Consider the following 25,590-nt stretch of genomic DNA (forward strand, 5'->3'; position numbering starts at 1 on the left):
GGAACCTACGTTCTCCCAGAGCTGCCTGCCTGTGGGTCATGAGTCTGCAAAGGGAGAAAACCTGCTGCTTGTTCGTTTCTCACAAGCTGTTTGCTTAATCTAATACAGATGCCAATGCAAAGCAGCAAGAGCACTGCTCAACACTCGGCAGGCAGCCCGTGAGAACACTCATCAGGCCTCCAAATCAAACTTAGGATTCTAAGAAGTGAAACAACCACAGGAGGAAGGGAAGGATGTTGAACGTTCACATATATTTAGGTGACTATAACATACATACAAGGGGTGTGTTGCTGCCTGCTCTCTCTCCATCCCACCCTGCACTGGGCTGCCAGCTGATTTGTTCTACCTTAGGATGCCACTAAGGAACCTCACACTGAGCAGCACCATGCCTTGATTTCAAAATGTGAACCCCAACCTGAATACAACAAATTAAAAGTTCTGTTCCACTAAAAGTACCGTAGCAGGAACTGGTTGTAAAAGCTGCACACTAAAGGTAGTGTCCCTCCACTGACTTCAGTGGAAAGTGGACTGGGCTTAAAGTGCTGGCTTTAGGAGTGCATGGAGAACAGTCTGCTTCCTCAAGAGGTGAGGGCTGTGTACCCCTGAGCTTCAGCTGTGTTAGGTGTGAGCTTAGCTCCACACTGGCTCCTGTGGCCCTGGCCACACACACCGAGGTTTCTGACCGTGCTTGACTGAGAGGTTGCTTATGGCCTGAGTTACCCCACACTCCCTGCACATACATGTGAACAGTAACATCACTTTTTGCTGTGCACCATCACAACTTACTGAGCATGATGCGTCCAATAAATAACAAAGCAAGGCAACTGCTTTGGAAGCAATCTGTTCTATGAACAGAGCAATCTATACATATGAATACCTCTTTGAAATGACTGTTAACAAAAACATCCATAACATACACCTAAGCAGAAATAACTTAAAGATGCAACTTACCAATCAGTAATACACCACCTTGTTCGAATGAAACCTTTTCTGGACCACTTGCACTGAAAAATAAGCAAATAAGAATCAGTCACCTTAAGCAAAGGATGACTGGAAAAGTGGAATGTACTTACACAGAGAACAAGATAAACCAAAGTTATCCATACCCTGTAACTAATGTGCACGACACACAGGCCGAGGTACAATGAAACACACACTGTGTCTGTTCTAAATCCCAGAATGATTTTGTATTCTTGGCCCTGCAGCACTTATAGACTTACATGTAAAATTAATATAAGCCCTGGTAGTTGTTTGTAGATGACAGACAGCCAATTAGGAAAGCTTCACAACCGTAGTTCTGCTCAGCCTAAACCAGCAAATTCTTCCTGCCTATGCACAAATGTCTTGGCTTCTTTGTAATTTTACCTGGACTGTAAAGTGTCAGCAGAGATCTACATCAAATTAAAATGAATGAGATGTGCTAGGGAGCCATTTCTCCTGCTGAGCCAACCCACCCAATATTTCTGTAAAAGTTAAGGGGAATTTAAATAATGGTAAAGCATTACATTTATCAAAACGGCAACAGCCGCGAGCAAGCCACAAATCAGCTCGTGTCAACATATGGCACTTATGATACAGCAAAAGGATTTTTCCAGCGCCACTCCTAAGCCACTGCCATGAATTACAACCTCCCACAAAAAGACATGATTCTGCATCCTATTTATTCACAGTTAACAACGCATGTGAGGCTATGCTCATGTTCTCTGGTAATGAATACCGCACCAGACAGGCCTAAGGAACGATGCCAGTGATTCTGCAGCAAAAGATGCATCACGTATGAAGTGCCAGCTGGAGTGCAGCACCCCTGCTCAGGGGTATCGTCCTCCTGAGGCACAGCCCTCCTGAGGGACTTACCTACCTCCCCATGCACACTGTGCAGGCACAGCCACTGCTGGAGTAGTGAAGTGCCTCACAGCACCTACATGGGCTGTTTTCTCAGCACCCTTCAGATGCTGGTTCCGCCCTGCCTCCCTTTTCAGGCACCAGCATGGTAACCACCATCAAGACCAACCAGATACAACACCTTTTCTTTACCAGGGCCCCTTTCCCACTAGGGTTCTTGCACTCAAAATGTGGCTTATGAAGGTTCTGAAGTGTTTATTTACTGAATAAATAATAGCTTACTGAAAGCTTGAATGCAAAAAGTATTTACTGATATCTCAGCAAAGACAAGGTCTGATAAGATCTCAGGAGAGACCTTGTAACAGTCTGCCAGTGTCTAAAGGGGGCTGATGAGAAACCTGGAGAGGGGCTTGGGACAAGGGCCTGTAGGGACAGGCCAAGGGGAATGGCTTTAACCTTCCCGAGGGGAGACTGAGATGAGCTCTTAGGCAGAAGCTCTTCCCTGTGAGGGTGCCGAGGCGCTGGCACAGGGTGCCCAGAGAAGCTGTGGCTGCCCCATCCCTGGCAGTGCTCAAGGCCAGGTTGGACACAGGGGCTTGGAGCTGGATGAGCTTCAGGGTCCCTTCCAACCCAGCTACTCTGATCCTATGATTCTACTTAGAGCTGGCTTTCAGTAGCTCACAGGACATACATTAAGAGAGAATGATCTTACAGTTCTTTTGCAACCTAAATGATTCTATGGAATAAGATAAATTAACAAAACACATGTTCAGCCAAATGTAACGATTTCCTATAAACAAAAGGAGAAAACCCCTCCTAAACGCAGAAAGGTTTTACAGAGTAAAGGGACTTCTCTTCCAAGCACACTCAAGTTTGCACCTCCACCCCCTAGATCTCCTGGGACCTGACGGCAGCAGTTCTGTAACCACAGATGGACATATAGGAGAATAGATGTTTCTGAGATACTTAGTAAGGAACATCAGTTGTTTGTTGGTGTCTATAGGTTCTTAAGTCTTTTAAGAATGTGGGCTTTTGGAAGCAAGTACATTGGCCTAAGTCTAAGAAGGCAGTGTTCAGGGAGGAAATCCTAATGGTTCACTCCTCTGAGATCCAGCTGATGGCTGCGTTCAGAGGGAACTAATTCACACAAATCCTCTTCCTAAACTGCAGCTGTGGTGAGAAATCCCCTGTGGTGCCTGTGAACAAATATCTACTTGACTGGGAGTATTTTTAGTATCAACACTGAAAAAGAACCTCCCCAGTAAGTCCAGCAGTGGCTCTGCTCACTGCTGACCACTGCCTGAGGGTGCACACACACCATAGCTCCCAGCACGCTGCCTTCATGGCTGAACTACAGATCCCAAAACCCAATAGGGTCTCTCCTGTTCACAGTTTCTGTGACACTCCTGACAGCACAGCCACAAGCTGAGATTTGGCAAAAAGCCCACGTTTATTCAAAAACAGAACAACGAAAAAGGTTCACTGCTCAAACCATTCAAAACTGGCTTAAAACTAATCCCAATCAAAAAGGGGAGCTCTGTCATTTTAGTCTTAAAAATAACTATATTGAACTTTTAATTACTGGAGCACAATACATAGAAATTAAAATCACACAGTCCAAACCTATGATGAAGCCCAAGATAACGGCTTGAATCCAGCTGTCAGTTTTCATCTGCTTTTCTCCTCTTTGGCAACACAGCAGGTACTTCAAAAGATGTAATGTTAAACCAGGGCCAAGTGGATCATGCTGCTTAGAGCCATATCCAGCTGAGGTTTGAGCATCTCCAAGGACAGTGATTCCACAACCTATCTGGGCCCCTCTCCTGCTGTTTACCCTCATGGTGAAATCTCTTTCCAGATCTAGTGACATCTTCCCTTGCTGCAGCCGACTGCTGCCCTTGTCCTGTCCCTGTTTGCCACCGAGAGTTGCCAGGCCCCATCCCTCAAGAGCCATCAGTTGGACACTGCAGCCAGTAGCCCATCTCCCCCTCTCCTGGCAGCACACATGGGCTCTCTGACTTCTCCTCCCACATCCTGTGCTCCAGCTCCAGGGGTGCCTCTGCTATTGCTTGCTCCAGTTTGCCCACATCTGTCTTGTACAGGGGCTCCAGAAGAAGACACTGGAGATGTGATGTGGCCTCAGAGTGCCAGATAGATGGAGTTGTCTCTTCCTGGAACCTAACACATCCTGAGATGCTGCTGGCCTCCTTTGCTATCAGAGTAGACTGCTGGCTCATGTTCAAGTTGCTATCCAACAAGGTCTAGGTCCTGTTCTGTTTTCTGAGTAGTCACCTCCAGCCTGTACCACTGTATGAGGTTATCCCATCCCCAGGCACAAGGCTTGCCATTAATCTTTGCTGAACTCCATGAGGCTCCCGTCAGACCGTTTATCCAGGCTCTTGAAGTCCCTCTGAACAGCATCCCTGCCCCAGCACACTGACTGCTCCCGCAGCTTGACACCCCCTGCGAAGCTGAGCGTGTGCTCCATCCTGGTGTGCACACCGTTAACAGAGGGGTGGAATACTACAGAACCCAGCATGGACCCCTGAGAAACACCACCAGCAACCCGCTGCCAGCTGGACTGTGTTCACCACCCTGGGAGCCTGGTGGCTGGCCAACTTTCCACCCACCTACCCGGTACATTTCACCAACTGGGTTACAAGGATACTCTGAGAGACTGCATCAAAGGCCTTGCTAGAACAAGTTTTGTCCAGAGAAGCTGTGGCTGTCCCATCCCTGGCAGTGCTCAAGGCCAGGTTGGACACAGGGGCTTGGAGCAAGCTGCTCTAGTGGGAGGTGGCAGTGACTTGGAACTAGTTGAGCTATAAGGTCCATTCCGACCCAAACCAGTCTGTGGACATCCACAGCGCTCCCCTTTGTCTATGCAATTGGTCATCCAGGAAGATCTGCTCCATCACCTACCCATGCCTGAGGAGAGGCCACCTGGGCCCCTTCACGAAAATGGCTTGGGATATTTGTGTGTTCCCAGCCCTCAGGAACTCTCTTTTCTGCTGGCAGTGAGGAGCCTTGCAACGCTGCCATCCAGATGCCCTTCTCTGCTGAGCCCTGCCTGCTGCCACGGCTCACACACAGACAGTTAGCTTCAGGTTTTGTGCAACCAACGTCTACGAGGCTGGGAGTGCCACTGTCAATCATCATCGCCTTCTCCAGCAGCCATCCCACAGCACTTTGGCTCTGCACTGACGACCCCCCCAGCACAAACAAGACCTGTGTAAATACACCTGATATCAGCACTGCTGCCTTGCTCTGTTTCACACAAGCCCACACAGATACAAGCTGACTAAAAGGTTGCAACACAGCCAGTATTTCATGACATGGCAAATACAGAATTTCTTACTGAAGCTTGGTGTTTCCTCACCCACCCACCGCACCTATGGCTTCAAGGGAGGCAGGATGTATTACAGGCTATTTTGTCAAAACTTCAACAGTGTAACCAAAATTCTAACACCTCTCCATTATTAGTCCTTAAAAACAGAATGTTTTATTAAGAATACAATTTGGAAAGTTGTAGTTCCATTCCACCAACCTTTTCTTTGTGAATAGAGTCCCTCAGGAGATGGTGCTGACCTTTTAAAACCCCCTAGAAACACCACCTACATAAATAACCTCTGCTACATCGGGTAAAAGGACCTCCAGACAACATTAACATGAAGAGAGAGGTTATAGAGGGCTAATGTCAAAAAGCACTGTGAGCAATAAGTAATGCACACAAACCATGATTGATAATGACTAGCACAGAGCCTTAATTCATCTTTTCTCCATCATTTTACTGAGAGACCATATCAAATTAAATAGTGACCCAGCAAGGGTTTATTCAACCATACAAAGCAGGGGCACAAAGGAAAGACATATTCAAGTGGCAATGACTGCAGTGTAATTGCAGCTCCTTAAAGGAACACCCCAGTTCAGAGGAAGACCTGAAATCTTGCACATGAGCAGCCAGAACAACTGGGGCACCAAGAACATTCAGCACTAAGAGGCTGGTGTCACTGTGGTGGGAACAACCCCTCCTCCAAGGCACACACAGGAACCTGTGTTCCATGGACTCACACGATCCTCAGTTTTTAAGTAGCCAGGGAAAGGAGCTACCCACAAAACCCATGCAGATTGTAGTTCCTGCCCCAAAATCACTTCCTTTCTTTCCTTAGATCACTGCACAGAACTGAAGAGTTTATTCTTTTGTGGTTTTAGGAGTTTGTATACAAACTGCCCAAAGTGCCCTTCTGATTTCCCTGTATTTCAGAGTAACATGCAGAACATGGAGAACTCAAGCCCAATCCAGCCTCTGAACACCATCAAGCATTGTAACAGCACTATCAGTCATGGCTTTACTGCTAAAGATTTTTAGAAGTCATTACATAAGTTTAAGAGTCTGCAAATGAAAGTATCTATGGCGCTCATCAGAAAATGTATCGTGAGAGCTGAAGGACATGAAGTGAATCTATCTAATGGCAAAGTCTATTATGTAGTGTCATTATTTAATTGATAATTTGCCTTTTCACATAATGTTTTCATTACCCTTTATTTATGAGAAAATACAGTATGAAGAATTTAGTAAGAATCTATCTACTGGAAGAAAACATTTAAGTACGTGCGCATGACATACACAAACATAAGAGATATCTGATAAAACCTGTACTTGCTCCACTTATTTTTACATACCAAACCATGGGACATGCAAACCGTTATTGCTGACAGCTTCTTCCTATACATGTCACCAGCGAAGCAGCCAACCAGCAGCAATACCCAATTCCTTCTCTGTAACTTATTTTGGAAGGCAGAAATACAACAATCATGCAACATTTGAAGGAAAGGTCAAGGTAAGAAAGTTGCGAGTGTGAAGCGTCAGGCCTCTGGAAGCAACTGGTACCAGTACCACGTGGTGGGGCAGAGGTTCAGGGGTCCCTTCTTCACCTGCCAGACAACCACGAAGGAATAAGGGGATGAAGGGGATACAGAGCAGAGTGCGAGGTCCGAGGGTCCAGCCCTGCCCCTGAGGTGCAATGATCTACATCATTGCCAGAAACTGATGGAATAATGGTCTGTGGGTGCAAGCACACCACAGACACCTGCCTGCTCCCATATCCACTGCCAGAGCTTTCTTCTGTTTCACAAGGCTCCTTCTTTCTTCCTCCTGTATTTTAATAAACTCTCTGAATAACATTCCAGTCTCCAAGAATTCCTTCCTTGGATCAGCAGAATGTAGGGTTGACAGGAGTACAGACAACGGACCTAAATTTTAGCTGCCCAACCCCACATATGACAGTGACTCTGGAGCTCATTTCACTCCTGAGAACACAAAGTCTCATTACAAACTCTGTTTTATAAAATAGCCTTTATAGGGAGACAATTACAGCAATAAGGTTTACACTATGAAGGTAATAGTAGCAAGGTGGTAACATGACACAGGACCAGAACTGCCAACAGGAGGTTCCATGGCTTGTCCCAAAATGACAAACTGGGATGCCACAACGAATGTGCTGCTACAGACAGCATAAGCCTAACTGAGCATGTCACCAGTCCTTCTTCCAATTAAGATTTTCTTTAGCTCTTCTCTATACAGCCACATTACATTACTGGCGGAGCATATGACTTAAAGTAGTTGTAAGAGCAGCAGTGGTGGATGGAAACATGACGGTTTAGGTCTTTCACTTGGCCAAGCAAAAGCCAGCACAGATGCCTGAGGAGATACTTCAGCTCTTGCTGGAGAATATCACCCTGCCTAGGCTGAATCAAGCAAGGACACCTATGCCTCTGTAACACAGAATGACACTGGTTTTGTTGTGCAGCTTGTGTATTTCCCCACACCAACCTGTAAATTACCTTTACTCATAATTTGAACACTCTTACTTAACTCCTTTAACTTCGATAAATAATTCATTTATTGATAATTTCATAGGATCACAGAATGGTTAGGGTTGGAAAAGATCTTAAGATCACCTAGTTCCAACCCAATTTGTCTACTCAACATTAAGAATACAAAGGTTTGTAGGCTCCGGACTCAATACAGCCCAGTAGTCAAACCACTGTTTAACATGTTAAATACAAAAACATCATCCTTCACCTTCGATACATACTGCAGCTGAATAACATATGTAGTATGTCTTTTGGATCACTGATGTGCTTTAATATTTCCAAATACAGTATTTGGAAAGACGAGCTTTTTGGAAATAGAATTGAAAGAATGATAGCTTGGGAAGGAGAAAAAGAAAATGCTTTCTCCTTGCACGTTTCAAAGCCACAATCTTTATTTTCAGTTTAACAAATAGTTACTAGCTGCTCCACCATCTGTAAGCCAGCATAAAACCAGACAGAGCTGATACAGATCATCTGTACACTCTCAGAGAGGTATCTACATTTTAAAATAGGAGAAAAAATTTCTACTGCATGTCCCAGAAAGGGGGTACCACATCTTTCACCTTACAGTATTAAGTCTCTTCTCAGATCCTCTGTTAATAGGATTCCTTTAGCCAGCAGATGGATTGTGAATACAGCCAGTTTCATCTACTAAAAGACAACATAAATCATCATTGAGAAAGGAGAGACCGCAGTAAGGTTATCACCATACAGCCTTCTCCATGAAAGGTTTGCATTAAAGCATTAGTGAAATTAATTCATCTTTCACAAGAGCTTTGAGCAGTATCTGTGATCTATGATAACAACCAATTTCTCACTATGGGGAAAAAAAATTACTCAGGCCTGATAGACTACACAAATCTGCTTTTTTTAAATGGCCTAACATTATCTGGAGTGTTGCTCCCAGAGGCATCATTTGAGTCTCATGCCTAGCCAAGAGGAGCCATAAATCAAGACAGAAAGTTTTGTTAGTTTTATATGCAGTGGGCTGTAATTATTTTGAATTGCATTATGCCTCAATCATTGTAATTACTTTTAGATCATCCTTAAGCAGCAGTAATAAAAAGAAATCAGTCTTAAACTGTTTCTCACACAAAACATTGTACATGTGATAGGAGAAGTGGCTAAAACACACAAGAGCATGTAAATGTGATGTTTGGAGATATGCTGCTCATACTTTCAACTCAAGTTTTCAACCTAGATATTGTTTTGTAATCTTTGAATTGGCATCATTATTACCAACACTTCTCGAGGAAGGAAACAGCACGATTAATTTTAGCTTTAAAAATAGAAATGTGTATATCATGAAATCATAGAATCACAGAGTGGTTTGGGTTGGAAGGGACCTTAAAGTTCCTCCAGCTCCAACCCCTGCCACGGGCAGGGACCCCTTCCACTAGAGCAGCTTGCTCCAAGCCCCTGTGTCCAACCTGGCCTTGAGCACTGCCAGGGATGGGGCAGCCACAGCTTCTCTGGGCACCCTGTGCCAGTGCTTTAAGTTCTTCTTTTAGATGCTTCTTGGGCTCTGAACCTCACAGCCCTGCAGCTAAAGCAGCACTGCAGAGTGCACTGAATACAGGAGCTACTGCTCCAGACGCCAGTGTGGGAACACCTGATCCCCAAGCAGGAAATGAACACGATCCCTGCTCCACAGCAGTGTGAGAGAGCCACTGGACTCAGCCACGTCTCCAAGAGACCGTGAGGAGCTGCTCATGCAAGAGGCGTAACGAATGATGCCGAGCAAGTTACACATTTGCCAGTCTGATGATGAAACAACAGCAGGGAAATAACAACGGGAATCATTCTCCCTGGTACCAGTGAGCAATCCATAATTTGGCCTATTGCTGTTCACTGCTCTCAGTATTACAATTGAATCATTCAGTGGTGCTGTTCGTTTCCTACCCTGCTGTCAATCACCCACAGTGGTTCAGCTTAGAGCTTACTGCTGATGGAGGAGAAAAACAAATAGCTGAGTAACTGCCTGAAGGGCCTTCAAAATGATGGAACAATTCATAGGAGTATTAAAGCTGTTTATTCACAGGAGGTAAAAGATAATAAAATTATGGCAAAGGAGCTTCCCTTCCAGCACGGAGAGACAGAAATAATTCAGTATCAAGGAAAAGAATAACCTACATGCCATGCGCCCTGTAATTACCCATCGACGTTCTCCCAAGCAGACAAGCACTATGCAAATGGCTCTGTGTATATTTACACATTCTAGATTTATTTTTAGAGCTTATTTAGCTCTCCCTTGTATTAAACCAGTAACATGCCTGTTTGATGCACAAATGTAAAACAAATTCCACAGATCTATTGACTTGGCTTGTAACCACTGTTAGATGCTCTTAAGAAATTAAAAATGAGCAAATAAAAGTAAGCATCAAAGAAGAGAACTGCTGGCAAAGACTGTGCTTGCATGTGCAACTGCACTTGCAGGGGCAGTGGAAGGAAGCCCTCAGTGCTGCTGGGTTTGACAAGACCTTCATCTTCACCATCACACCCGCAGCACTCCTCAGTTCTTATGAGGACAATAAAACCAGGGGGTACCAGGGCAGTGCCAGAGGAACACACCAATATGTTGTAAGTCAGGTGAACTCTTGCACCAGTAAGGAGCCCCTTTTCCCACAGGCTGGCTGGACTGCAGTGATTCCTCACCGTACCAAACAGGAACCAGCATCGCTCCAGCCATGATCCCAGAGTGGCCGAATACAAATGGAATCCATTCAGAGTCGTGTCTCCCCCTGCCAAGGAGTAATTCTCCCTGAAACGGACTTGCAGTTGGCACTGTGGGCCATTCCTTTGGTTTTAAATGCACAAACAAGCCTTTTCATTACTGTCTCCATCCCTCACAAGGGTTTCCTACTACACAAAGAACTCCATTTGACTTGGGTAAATCCATGCAATGACTTAAAACACACATTATAGGTGACAAGAAACTGACAAACAAATAAAAACCCAAGACTCGATTCTGACCTTATTTACATTACTGGGAGTAGCTGCTCAAGTCACCAGACCAAGTCAGGAACAAACCGAGTATTTGGGCACACTCCGCGGATTGCACATACCTCAGGGAAATAATCCTGTGGAAACTTCTCTTTTTCCAGCATGGGCGTGCTCTCTAAAGTGTCAGAGTAGATTTCTTTCCCAGTAACCTTTTTATACTTCTTAGCTAGGAAGAGACAAAAAACAAAATTAACAGAATTATCTTTGGCATCACGCGCAACTTACAGCGCTCCTTGGCAAAGCAGTGGCATCTGCGAAAGAGGTGGTAGGGCCTCGGCCAAAATACATGAGCACTGAGCTGCTGTGGAGTTAAAAAGAGAGCCCACTAAGCACACACAAACCGGTGCCTCTGCTTCAGACCTCTCGAGGTGAGACAGGCATGGGTCTGATATTTTACTACCCAGAGCACTGTACAGGGCTGCAGCTCTAATTACAAGCCAGGTCTCTGCACACCCTTGCACTCAAACTTTTTGTCATGGTTCTTCCAGGAGATGCCTGTTTGCGCCCTCAGCCAGCATCCAGCAACCCATGCTGGGTGATTGACAGGCAAATTAATTAATGCAAAACACATTCAGGTACAGAATGTTACTTCTGAGCACTGATGATCTGTATGTTTCATCCAGCAACTCCTGTTTTCAGGTTTTAAGTCCACCTACCTGAACATCAACTGATGCACGTATGTAACACACTATTAATCACATCTTTAACCCATCCAACAAGTACTTATTAATTTAGGTTATATCTCACTTTCTGCCTTTTCCTTTAAATCATCAATATTGACAATCATCGTTCTCTTTGTGTTTGGACACACTTGAGCTGTCTGCTGGGCAGGCTGTGGCCTCTAGTGTGGTTCTCACTCCAGAACTGACTCTGTAATGCTGGTGGAGCTCCTAATGAAGGATGAGTTGACCACAAGCTGAGCAGCCCGTTCCTCTTGTGGAACAGATCTGAGGTAGACTGGTTTTTCATTAACAATTGTCTCTGAAAAGAGAGGTGACATCCTCCAGTCACCAACTGAATCTCTAAATACTGCAATGTCCTGAGACAAAAGAAGAAACATGGAAAAAGTTCTCATACAGAGCTCCAGGAAAAGCTTAGAGCAGCTCCAGTGCCTAAAGGGGCTGCAAGAAACCTGGAGAGGGGCTTTGGACAAGGGCCTGTAGGGACAGGCGAAGGGGAATGGCTTTAACCTGCCAGAGGGGAGACTGAGATGAGCTCTTAGGCAGAAGCTCTTCCCTGTGAGGGTGCTGAGGCGCTGGCACAGGGTGCCCAGAGAAGCTGTGGCTGCCCCATCCCTGGCAGTGTTCAAGGCCAGGTTGGACACAGGGGCTTGGAGCAAGCTGCTCTAGTGGAAGGGGTCCCTGCTCATGGCAGGAGTTGGAGCTGGGTGAGCTTTGAGGTCTCTTCCAGGCTGGGATTCTGCGTTTGTATGAACAGACTGAATGCTTTCCCTCAGGGACAAAAGAGTAGCAGAGAACACACTGGGGCAAACCCAAGTGGTTTACTGAGGGGTCTAGAACAGGAAAAATAGAAATTTCTACTGTAACATCCTAAACCAGAAATGGAGACACCAATGGAATTGAGAGACAGCCAGGGGAAACCAGATTAAAAGAGGACGTTATTTTTTCTACTTAACACATTATTTTGCTGGGCAACTTCCTGCCCAGGATCCTCTCACTGAGCAAGATGCTGAAAAAGCCTGGCTATTCGTGATGATGTAAATGCCTACAGCTCCAGCTGAGCTCAGACATGAACAGAGCCTCTGAGGAGACGGTTGTTAAGCTCCGAAATCCTGAGGTGCCACTGCCTGCTGGCTGCCACCATAGGATGTCGCCTGGGTCTCTGCTGTGTTCAGGAGCAGGCACTGCACCAGGCGGAGCGCGGTGGGACGCAGCACAGCCCTCCTGCGACACGCCAGCTGGGTCAACCTGGTCAAGCACGGCCAGTACCAGAAACCTCCAGGTTTCAGCTGGGTGGTTAAAACCCAACATCAGATAAACATAAAGATCAGACAAGAGGTGTCCTTCTTCTGATTTCCTTCTGGAATGTCCTGTGCTTACACATGCAGCTCAGCTAAGTCCCAGTGATTCGTGTAGTCACGTAAAGTAAAATAGCATCTTATTTTTGAATGGCCTTCACTGATACCAGGCTTCTGCATCAGTTCTGGCCAGATTATTTCAAACCAAGAAGGTAAAAGTATCTTGCTCTGGGGATATGGAGGAGATGAGCTGGACTCGGTCCATTCAAACCCCATTCTGGCTGCTCGGTGACCCTGTAGCCACCCACCTCCTCCAGACTATCCACTCCTGGCTGTCAGCACAGGCCAACGTGTGCATTAAAGCTGGAACAGGTGCTGGGTTTGTCAAAGAGACTTGGTGGTAAAGCCCACCACTTTCCAAAGTCCTTAAGGGCACACCACAGACAGAAGGAGAACGGACTCTTCAGCTCTAACAATCGATCTATGGATCTATACAGCTCATGAACAAGAGGTTCTGCTTCTCGATCCACTTTGTACTTGGTCTCTCCTGATCAGGGCAATGTCTGGGCATGCCTACAGGAAAGAACCTGACTTCATTTACCTAACTCTTCTGACACAGGAATTTGGCAGCTATCTTACAGCTACCATTGAGCTGGAACAACACAACCAGATCGAGTCTGACTAGGAACGTGCAAGAGAAAAACTCCAGAACAACTATTATCACCAAGAGTCCTGAACCGTCCGGTTCTACTGGATATCTGGTGGAAATACCAAGCAATGGAAAACCTTGTCACTTGGAGTCATCTAGCTAAAGTATTTCATATAATCTGAGGAAGCATTTACTGTGATGCAGCTGGATATCTCTGGGGGGGAGCGGGGAAGGATCATTTTTTATGTGGTGATCCCTTTGAGGTCTGGCTCCCACAGGAAGGTTAAACAAATACCCTGACAAACTCATGTGGCATCCTTCTCAGTAGATCACGGATGGATGTGCCTCTTTCAAGAGGTTTAACAGTGTCATCAAAACGATCCCAATGTCATTCAGGATACAGAACACATTTGGCAGAACTGGAAGGACCAACGGTGCCTGCTGTGAGAACCTAAGTAAAAGGCAGCACTTGGCAGAGAGGAGGCCCTTCACCATCACCCTGTGTTAACATCATTGCTAACTACAACCCACCGATTCATTTACATGCCATGTCTTCTCCAAATAAAGATATCTGTGCACTATTTCTGATTCCAAACCAGGGAAAATGAGATTCTTCCTGTCAATCAAAGCAGTGGATGAAACCTGGGCTAATGCCTGGGCCAGCAAACCCTTCTGCTGGATGATGGCCCTTCAGAACACGTGGTTTGTCAAGACATTAACTTGTAAGCAAACATTTGGGCCTCTGATGACAGTATAGAGTCCAACACCACCTGCACTGTAGCAAATAATATGTGGGGCTGTAGGAGAACATTGTTCTCATTTTAAAACTCAATTTTTCTGAGAACTAAAAAACAATCTTCCCCCCCCCAATACTGTATTAGTCACATCCAGCTCCGCAGTGAAAAGACACAGTGATGTTCCGGGAATATCGAATTGTGGATAAACATCCATTCTTTGCATGCTTTTGAGTAGAACCAGAATTTCATAATGATTTTTGTGCAGAGAACGTTTGTAACTGTTTGGATTTTCCCTCTGATTTAGGAGCGTACTACACTGTGAAAATGTCAATAGTCATGAGAGAAGAGGCAAGTTTTACACTTCCCCTGAAAGATGGGAGCCTTCAAGCTCGTATTTTACAAACACTACCCGGGGAGACTGATTCTGCTCTGCGCTAAGAGGCAGCGGGTGACTTACAACATGATCGGCCGCTTCCTTGGGTTTTTATCAAGAGTTTGCTTTTCTCAAGTCATGACTTGGCCAAACACCTCTTGATGTGCAGCTCACACCCTGTCTGGCCTTGCTCAGGCTTGCCACACAAAACAAGTCACTGAAAATTTAAAGTATTTATTTTCTGGAGCTTCTTTCTTTATTTATATTTATCTATCTGTATATATTTATATATCTATCTATATTTATATCTGCTTCTTTCTTTATATTGATTCCAATATTGACAATATTATAATATCAATTATAATTATTTTCCCCTACACTTTTTCCTTTCATTTTCTCACTTTCTCCTTATGTTTTCTTTCAAAAGCTGTAGAGTAGTGAACAGGGTGTGCATCAACAGTTAACAAACCCAGAAAGCTCCTCTTTTCCTAAACCACTCATCACTTCCCTCTCTCAGATGTCACTAGAGCAGCCCTTCCCTGTGACCGGTCAGAGGGAACTTTAGGTGGAATCCTGAGCAGAACGGGTGGGATGAAGCTGTGGGCTCAGGAACTGGGTGTGCAGATGCAGTTCTCATGTCACTGATACTCAAAGCCTTCACGTGGCACAATGAACAAACATCGTGCAGCAGCAGGCTGGTCAGTCCAGAGACAGCACCTCAGACCCACAGCTTCACCTGCAATGCCAGTTGGCTCCAGTATTTCTACCCTGCACCCAGTCCAACTGATAGCACTGTCATCCCTTAGTGCCCGCAAACCTGCACTGAAAGCCAGTCTTTCTCCCACACCTTGTATTAGAAGTCCCTGCATCACCACTGAGTTTTCCATTATGATCTCTCAGAAATAAAATCTACTCCAAACTGTCTAAAATACAGCTAGAAGTTTCCTTCTGCACTGAAACCAGTGGTGACAGAAGGAGTTATGCTGGCTGAATCCTGAGTTGCCATATACACAGAACCACTGTTCAGACATCTAGGGGAAGGAAGACCCTGCACCCTCAATTACACACTCAGAAAGAATCTGTCTCTACTGAGAGCAAAACTAATGAATCTCTGTAATTAAGACAATCAGTTCACTCCATAGTTACCACCATTGCAGCAGTGTCTCAAATTAATGGGATGCTGGATGTGGTATTAATGTGATTCAGCTCAGTAAGCTAAATGAAGCTCCCAAGGGTTTTGTATTTAATATACAGACAGTTCTCCACTGAAATAACATAAATTTTATATAATCTTTTCTACATACACCCCCGGAAGCATTCAATAATTCTCTATGAGATTTCCAATATTTAATGCCCATAGCCTAGCATTCCTTTTAAACTTTGGAGATTTAGCAAGACCTCCAACCTGCCTGATCAATGTGAGTTAGAAACAATGACACCCTCCTACTGACCTGCACTGCTCCAAAGTAATTTAAGCCATAAATCTACCTCAGCTGCTTTGCAAAATGACCATCACAGCTGGACATTTAAGGTCTTGGTCTTATATCTGATCTACAGGGAAGAACCTTGTGGCCATTAAGAGTTCTTCTGAAATCATCAGGGATCTCTATAGATCCAAAGGTCCATCTGCCTGGGAATGATTAATGCACCAGTGTTCAACCTGTGGCCGGTTCATTGACTTCTCCTGTGAGTGCTATAAAAGGTAAGAAAAGTCCTGTCTGTTGTCAGGGGACTCGCATGCATCAGACAGGAGCCCGCACATCCTGGAAACCACTGCTAGGAACTACCATCAGAAAGGCTGCCGTGATGTATAAACAGCAACAACCAACATGCAGTTCCTTCGCTTACCTTTAAAATCAAACTGGTAGATGTTTTTCAAAGATTCATGAAGAAAGTAAAAACTTCCTAGAGCCTGCAAAAACAACCAGAGATTATAAAATATTGACTTTGGCCAACTAAACCCCCAAAAGCATCGTGCTTTCCAAGTGAAACCCAACCACCCAACCAACCAAACCCACAGAAATTAAAGACTAATAAATAGTTCACATTTTCTAAGATCTATGCAAATATTCATTTCCTTTGCTGCTTCTCTGAAGCTTCATAAGCCACTGTACAGAAGATCCCTGGCAGCTGACTGAACACAGTAAGGGCAGGATTCCCAGGTGGACTGGTAGAAATGCCAGGGGGCGGATGCAATCCATAATACAGACAATCCCTTCCCAAACACCCACCGCATCCCCACAATTCCTGTGTAAAAGAAGCCTGACAATTTCCGGTTCACTTTCATGCAAAACGAATGCTTTTGGAGACTGCAGGACAGAAATGAGAGACGGGTGAGAGATCCAAGAACGCCTGAGAGCCAGGCACAGATTTTCCATCCTCCCACGCTGTGCAGTGTCAGTGCCTTTGCCAGCTGCAGGGCAGGAACACTTCAAACCTAACAGGAGTGTCGGGAGTATTTGTGCCGCTTGTACAGCTCTCCATGCTGGTAACTGTTGGATGTAACTATGACGCTGAGCAGTACAGAGCAGTGGCTGCTCCTGGCATCAGTGAAGCCACAGAGGCGGGTGTTTTCTCAGGGTTCACTGACCCAAAGAGAAAGAATATACAGGTGACTTGTATGTTTGGTATACAAGTAGCAGAGGGGCTGAGACGTTTGAATACATGGTAAGCTTCTTGACGCTGGCAGAACTGGTGTGTCTCTAAGCATCAGCTTGAGCAGAGTTCAGTGCCCGCAACAATACATGAAACAAACAACTGAGTTACTACTGAAAACAAATTACTGCACGTTCCTAGTTGGGATTTAGACAGGATGTACAGCTCCTTCTGCTCATCTCCTCCTCAGCAACTATTCTCTTCAGTTTTTGTCAAAACAATGACCTAATCCAGCTATGGGATTCTGTTACAGTTTAAAGGTTAGTCCATGACTGAGTAAAGCATCTCAGCATAGCAGTAATGTCGACTGCCTTCACAGATAAACTCCCATCTCAACAAATGCGTTTTAAAAGCATACCAAAGGCAACTCATATTCAGCAGAATATAAGTACTTGTCCCTGACAAATACTTAAGTACTTTCCTGGTTTCTGAAGGTTTCTGAGATCCTAACCCTCAACAATTCATTATTCAAGGCCAGGTTGGACGGGGCTTGGAGCAAGCTGCTCCAGTGGAAGGTGTCCCTGCCCATGGCAGGGGCTTGGAACTGGATGAGTGTAAGGTCTCTTCCAGGCCAAGCCATTCTAGGGTTCGGTGATTATTAGAGCAAGCACCTTTGTTTGGGGTGCTACCTAAGCATACCCCTTAGCAGCACAAGCACTTGGGTTCCAATGGAGACACAAGCTGAAACGCCATCCATCCTGAGACTGATTGGGATGTGCTGGCTGGCTGGTGAGAACAGCAGTCGGCCCACCATTGATTTTAGGACCCCATGAGATAGAGGAAATAACTCCAAATATCTGCATCCCGCATTTCCTGTGTACCCACTGTCAGACTGCTGGGGTTGTGTTCACAGAGGGCCTGAGGGAGCTCAGCTGTGACCAGACCATGATGCAGACACACACATCACAGCAGTGTGATAATAATGCTTGTGGCAATCAGTGTCTTACACTGGTAGAATAGAGAACTGAAGATCTGAAGTGCAAGAGACCATCCAGCCCCAAGGTGGGTCTCAAACACTCAGGTGAAATGCCGGTGCAGCCCCTGCAGAGGCTGCTGAAGGAAGGCTGCAGGCTCACCCCACCAGAAGTGCTAGGCTCCCCTCACTGGGTCCAGCAGCACCACCCAGGCAGCACCCAGTGCATCCCAGACCAGTTTTAGCCAGATGTGTTGAGACACACACAAGGGCAGCCTGGAAAGACAACCCCAGTATCACAGGGAGGACTGTTCCTCCACCAGAATATTTTTCAGGGTTTGCAGGTTACAAATTCCAGCCATGCCTGATACACAGCCATCCAACTTGCACCTAAATGCCTGGGCAGAAGAGGAAGCCACAACCTCCAGCACAGCCTGAATTCTAACTTGTCCTGAAGCTTACAAGATTCCCTTAACAGGGACAATCCTCTACCTTCCCGCTCCTTCACATCCCCCCCAGCACTGAGCCCTGCTCCCTCTGCAGCAAGACTCCATGGACCTGAGGGGCTCTGGCCGGGACACCCTGATCCCGGTTCCACTTGTGTCCTGGCAGCCTTGTCAGGATCTCACCTATACGTGTCATGAGCTTGCTGCTTACTTCTACTTCTTCACAGACACATAATATCCTCCAGGTAGCGAGAGGGAAATTACATATGAGAAGAGAGTAAAGGAAAGTCAAGTGAGAAATGAAAAAGCATTGCAACAGACTTCATATTGGAATAGAAAACCACATACATTTTAAATCAGAACTTGATGAGCCTGTAAATACATCTGATGCACTCAACAGAAGTTGAGGGGAAAAAAGGCAGCCTGCCACTAGATAAACCCTTATTGAGAAGTACAAAAGCAGCGATACGCTGAACAAAAAGGATGACTTAGTTTCATTTTGTCTTTCACTCTTCTCAGGCAGACCCGTGTGTTGGATCAGTGGCTGCTGCATTATTTATGAGACGCTGCGCATCCAGAGATTAGACACCGCTCATTTGTCAAAGCGCAACCGTGAGGTCCTGCCCATCTCCCTGACAAACCGCTGCACCCACCAGCAAACACTGTCACGCATGGAACTGACAAGCACGCTGCCTGACCCCCAGCCAGCTTCCTTCACCTCTGAGGGTTTCTTCTTTGCAGCATGGAGGAGGCAAGTAGGAAAATGCAGGAGACGCTGCTGTGGAGGACTCGAGGTCAACATCCCAGCAGGACACAGCCAGGACAAAGAAATCCTGACACAAGACAGAACCATTGCCACCTGGGATTTAATTCCAAACTGAAGAAACTGGCACAAGCAACAGAAACCACTGCTGCCTCGAGAGGAACTTTCCCTATGCTCTGGCTTTCTTCAAAGAGATTGAAAAAACAGATTAGTCTTAAATAGCAATATGGGTACGGAGACTCTTCTGGTAGAGAAAAGTACACTTTGCCTCTCAAGGAGCTAACCTAGGTAAGTCTTCAAGTCACATGCAAGCTACAGGTAAAATTCAATGAAAATAACTTTCCTAAACTCACATACAAAGCCCCCAGTTAAAACCAAGAAAGAAAAACACACACCATCACAACTTTACAGTTAGTGGAAAGGCAGCAAGTCCTGTGTAAGAAGTGCCTGTTCCTGTGGGCTCACAAAGGCACTGCTCCACGCATCAAGGAAAAACACGGATGGAAGGAAGTTCTTTCCAGAATTCTCCTTGATAAAACAAGTTACAGTGAGGCTGATGACAGCCAGGGGCCTGGGATGGGCTTAGAACACAGGCTCGGCTGCGGGACCTTCATGTGGACTGGTGAAGGTGGAGACAGTGACTGGGTTCATAAGAACTGCTCAAGCTGGCATCATCATACAGATCTGCAGCACAGAATTTCACCTACTGCACAAGCACCCTGCATTCCCAGCATCCAGGCATTTTATGTGCCCACAGGTTTTAGTCTACTGAAATCAGTGTGATTAATCACGAAGAAAAGTAAATCTGAGTGGAACGACACCACACCTTAGCTCTTACCTGCTTATTTATTTGTTGATCTGACCTCAGATAAAAGCCAACAACCTAAGTATTACCTCAAATGCAAAAGGGACAGGCCAAGGGGAATGGCTTTAACCTGCCAGAGGGGAGACTGAGATGAGCTCTTAGGCAGAAGCTCTTCCCTGTGAGGGTGCTGAGGCGCTGGCACAGGGTGCCCAGAGAAGCTGTGGCTGCCCCATCCCTGGCAGTGCTCAAGGCCAGGTTGGACACAGGGGCTTGAAGCAAGCTGCTCTAGTGGAAGGGGTCCCTGCCTGTGGCAGGGGTTGGAGCTGGAGGAGCTTTGAGGTCCCTTGCAACACAAACCAAGCTGGGATTCTGTGATTCAAAACCAAGAAGAAACAAGATGCTCTAAAACTTCTATTTGGATGCCATGATTCCATTAAAAATAGAGCTGCCACTTGTGCTCAAGCTACAAGGTTTTTTTCTGAGCATCCTGATTTGCTCACTGCTTGATTTCTTACACTTAAAATGTTATTTTTAAGAACTATTTTTGAAGAATTATGGAGCAAAAGCCTGTTTGATAGGCTGCATTTGTAGCACTGAGCGTCAACTAACTGTGCACAAAGAATCTCTGATAGTGGTTAAATAGCATTGTGGGGTTTCAGGAACTGATACTACTAACATTAAGATAGGCTTTGACTGGGTATTTCTAAACACCCCATTGAAAAGCAGCAGAACTATAATGGAACGGAAATTACGGTTATCATGATCTTCCGCATTGTTACAGACTTAATCAGGTCTATGTACATAAATGTTAACTTGTAACAGCGGTGAGTGCAGTTACAACTCACTGCCTACCACAGAGAACTGTAAGAAACAAGAAGCTTGCTTTCAGAGCCTAATGTTTTGGCCCTTTTGTTGCAGAGCTTCTGTTAATTCAACTTATTTCTCATAAAATGACAGTTTAACAATAAAGTTAAATGACAGTGATTCAAAGTCTAGAACTTTGCTTTATTTTCTTATTTACAATTTTAAGATTCTTTGGAAACAGATGCAGTGGCACATACAGCAGTAGGACACAGCGTCCAAGTAACACGATACAGAAACCCACTGCAAATTAGAAACCACCCCAAACAGTTCAACTTCCAAAAATTTCAAATGTAAAGAAAGAAAACTATTATTTGTTCCACATTAAGGGTTGCTGAGATTGATTAATTCTGCTGTCCACACAAATTCTATGCCATTTGTAAGCATGTGCTTTCACTAAAACGAAACCTCAGAGGTCACGTTATGTATCACACTTTACTTTCTTGACTTCTGCTACATCTGCGCTAGTGACTGCAGGCCAGGGAATCAGCAACTCTGCCAATATTGAACCTCATTTCTGAGGCTCACGCTCAGACGCTGAGTGACCAGCTCCTGCAGACAGGAATCGTGGTGGCACTGCACCAGCACTGAACACGAGATGGTGCGTGCTTGCTGTGCACATCATGGCTGAGCAGTGGAAGCAACAGCAGCAGCCACAGCTGCCTCTGCTGCATATTCCAAGTAGTCCGCAAACAGAGACTAGTCAAGGAAACTGGATTTCAGCAGATCCATCACAGTGATGGATAAATAGTCACAGTTAGGTCCAGATCAGGAAGTTCTCCACTTGTTACTCCAACCTGCCAGCCCTTGGGTCTGTGAGTGCACCACGGTCACCCTGCACTCAGCAGTACCAGAAGCTTCTAAAAGTTCAGGGAGGTCAGCACAGCCTGCACAGGGACCACATGGGCATTTCTCCGGATGGATCAGCCACATGGCTTTCAACTCTCCTAGGAAAGCCTGGAGCTGACCGAACAGAAAGGGCTTCACTAGAGCTCAAGCCGCTGGGCTGCTCCCATAAGCACATACATGATTCAGAGTCATAGCCCTGGCTGTGAGGAAATACCACACAGTCACTGCTGATGCTTCTATTTAAATGTATCCAAATTTTGCTTCAGAGAGGAGTTTAAGCATTGTAAATAGGCATGAATATATATCTATATGTGTATCTGTACAACCTAACGAAAACGGCAGAAAGCACCACAGTGAAAGGCCAGATAGGACAGCCATGAACAACAGATATTGTCGGCTTGCCAAATAGCTTAGAAATGGACAAGAATGCCAAAACTGATTGAGATTATTCTTCTGTCTCCCCTGAACACTGTAACTAAATAGCTTTGCTTTAAGACTCGTAAAGTCAAATAGCTTCACACACGCAGATCTACACACAAAACCCTACAGGCTGACCAGGGAACATTTCCTTTATGAACTCTTACAAACTCTTTCCGTTTCACAGCCGCTGTCAATGTCACCGTCAATATCAAACACATCCCAGCTTGAGAAAGCTTCTGTGAGAATGGCCCTCACAGAAACATTCGGGAGCCCCATGCAAAGGCTGAGGGAATCTCTCATGGCAATGCTGCTACCATCAAAATGCCTTTTCCAGGACTGATTGAAGTACCTGACCGCTCTTCCCACATCTGCACACAGAAATGTCCTGCAGAGACTGGGAGCAACACTTGGCCTACAGCTCGCACCTGAGAAGAGCTTTGCATGTCCCCCAAACCTACTATGGAGACAAAACCCAGGTGTCTTCTCCCTGTCAGCAGACTGAAGCTGAATGTTCACTGCCTTTAGTTAGGCTCCAGAATGATCCTTGGTGCAAGACTGGTAATTTCTTTTGTTATTCCATGCCAAAAGACTTGTCTGGAAAAACTGGTACCGATGGCAAGATAAACAAATTGGTTCTGACGGATTCCGCATCTGGCACTGATCATACGGAGATCCTGCCACAGGAGTCTCAAGATTTAAACTGCTGTATTTTTTCAAGAGCTAGCTGACATGATTTCTTTTTAAAGTACGTCATTTCAGCCGTGGAGATTTAATGCACGAAGGAAATACCTGAATAAAAGTTTAATTACTGTGCAGAGTAAACATTTACTGCATTACCTCACTAAATGTGATAGTTAATATATAAAGACTGCTTTAAATATATCTAAAATAAATTGCCAATGATGACACAGAAACTGTAATTCATGTAGTCATAAAATCCATAATTAGCTTTAATGAATATTTAAAGTCAAAGTTCAACCCAACTTTTTCAATGTTTAACCTACTATATCAATATAGTTCAAGGAATTCATTTATCATCGAACATGACAATGTCTGAATATTAATTGGCGCGGGGCACCGCTGACAGGAAGCCCTTATCTCCTGCCAGGCTTTTTGGCTGTGCCGTGTGTCAACAGTGGGTTTGTCACGCCCGGGATTATTGACTACCTGCCTGTTTTGCTAACAACAATTAAAACATATTCTACATATTTATAAACCTGACCATCAAGAGCACGCACCAGTTTGCCATCAGTAAAATGGAGTCTATCAGCTGTGCGCTTCACTGGGGGTAACGCAGCGAAGGGGCAGCAGCTCCGGGCAGGAAGGCGCTGGTTTCCCATGAGCGCTGCTGTTGGCGCTGCGCGGGGACGCCGCGCGTGGATCCATTTTCATCACAGGGAAGTTTCAGGCTCCAACCAGGAAAGGCTGAGATGGGAAACAGTGGGGCCCGGGCGGCCCAGCGGCCTCGCACCCCGCCAGGCCAGGAGAGCAGCTGCGTCCAAGGGATGGCTCCGGGGCTGCGGGGGTCCTGCCTGGGGACCACGCAGGGACACAGCGCAGCCAAAGCAGCGGGAGCACCACTGCCCCTCGCCACTGCCGTGCTGTGTGCAGGTACTCCCTGCCCCGGCGCACAGCGATGGCAGACCAGCTGTACAGCTCAACCAGCAAACAAGCCACGGGCCACCCGGGACGGCGGTGGCCCTTCAGAAGCACACCCTGAAACACCCGCCCTCAGTCTGCCTCGAAAACGTGAATTCCGGCACAACCGTCACTCTCTGAAACCCAGGGGCACACTAGCTCTAACACACCTAAATAGCAACCTACACCGTAACTACAAACAACGAGCCGTGTTGAGGTATATGCTCACAGGCTACTTGATCCAGTAGAGCTAGATTAATGCTAAATGTCTATTATTCACCCAAGGTTAAAACACCAGGCTGGGTACACAGATCAACTCATTATAAAATAGTCGCTCACTTTTTATCTGCAAACAAATTAGGTGTCCGGCAATTTATCATTTCCTGAATTAGACTTATCAGCTAAAGTACATACGATTAAACTGCTGTTGAGCTTCCCCCGAACAGGCCCCGTCTACCTGGTGTGCAGACAGCCGGAGCCCAAACCCCGCTGTTCGAACAAGCACACACAGCTCCTGCAGCCTCGTACCTCACACACAGCCATCAGCTTCATTTCAACAGCACTTGAATAATTACACTGTTAATAAAGTGTAAAAATGAACGGGCTGCAAACAGGGACAAACTCTCGGCACGCTGTAACTTGGTCTGCATTAACAGTATCTGCTTAGTTACACTATCAAATGGAATATCAAATGGAACTAGCCACTTGAGAAGGAGCAAGACCACCAGCAGGATTGGTGCTGAAGACTCTCGCTCCATAAAACCTAAATCAATGTTAAGTGGTGCAATACAAACAGCCCCATGTTGTAGAGGCAGCTGCAGCACCTCCTTGCACAACTGCTACTGTCCGAGCAGTGTCTCCAGTGGCCAAGTCAGCGCTGCTGAACCACTGCAGACCTGAGCAGGAGCCTGCGGGTACAGATGGTGGGGACAGAAAGGGCACCTAGCATCTACCTAAACCCTGGTCATTTTGTACTATAGTCAATCAGACCCATACCTGCAAAGACGCTTCTGCATTTCTAGGTTCATTCCCACAAGCTGGTTTTGAGTTAAAAGTTTCTAATTCGCTTGTAACCTGTTTGCTCTATGGATCGGCGGATTCTTCAGGCCGACTCCCAGCCATGCTGTTACAGCTGGACAGTGAAGCTACACTTCTGACCACTCTGTGCCACATTCATAACCTCACACTTCCATGCTTCCAGCCAGAAGGAGCTGTCAGAATACACTGTGTGCTCTCCAACCATCCTCAACTGATTTCAGTGCCACAATCTCTCCTGTGCGGTTGCAGCTGAGCAGCAATGCTGAGCACACACACCTTTAACATCCAGAACTGCTCACTCACTCTTTTCCTTCTTATTTCTTTAGAACCATTCTTTTAAGTGCGAGACCAACAACGCCTGACCTTGCAAGGGGAACAGTCACCAAATTTACCACTAAAAAATACAAATAATTCTAAAGTAAACAGTGGTCTTTTGTTTTGTAATACTAGAATCCAATGTAATTGAGGAAACAACTGACCCTCCAGTGCCCACGTACAGTTTTATAGCTTGTACTATTCATTTCTAGACTCATACCAAGATTTATATATTTTCAAATGGGCTTATCTGTTTAGGTTTCTACAAAGGTTGTGACCTGTCCGCATGACAGACTGGGAGAACTGTCTGAAAAATTCCAAGGTATCTAAATCCCAGGTCATTTAAAGGCTTCATCAAGAGACCATCACAACAAATAAGCTGTTTGCAGGCCTGCTCTTTAAGGATGCCTCCGCCAGGTCTCTGCTTG

The 25,590-nt window shown here is 45.7% G+C and overlaps 1 protein-coding gene across 2 annotated transcripts in view; it reads right to left on the bottom strand.

The window, feature by feature from the left end:
- The window catches only part of INPP5A (inositol polyphosphate-5-phosphatase A), a 206,193-nt gene that overhangs the window by 84,879 nt on the left and 95,724 nt on the right, over nt 1-25,590 (bottom strand). For both annotated transcript variants that reach the window (XM_057408655.1, XM_057408656.1), the window contains exons 5-7: nt 16,308-16,371; nt 10,785-10,888; nt 952-1,004 (exon numbers count right to left, since the gene is read on the bottom strand). In XM_057408655.1, coding sequence (XP_057264638.1) covers nt 952-1,004; nt 10,785-10,888; nt 16,308-16,371 — 221 coding nt within the window. The remainder of the gene's footprint in view (nt 1-951; nt 1,005-10,784; nt 10,889-16,307; nt 16,372-25,590) is intronic.

Source organism: Pezoporus wallicus, unplaced genomic scaffold (assembly GCF_028554395.1).
Source record: "Pezoporus wallicus isolate ANWC-B61680 ecotype Strahan unplaced genomic scaffold, APGP_CSIRO_Pwel_v1 contig_13954, whole genome shotgun sequence".
Taxonomy (NCBI): domain Eukaryota; kingdom Metazoa; phylum Chordata; class Aves; order Psittaciformes; family Psittacidae; genus Pezoporus; species Pezoporus wallicus.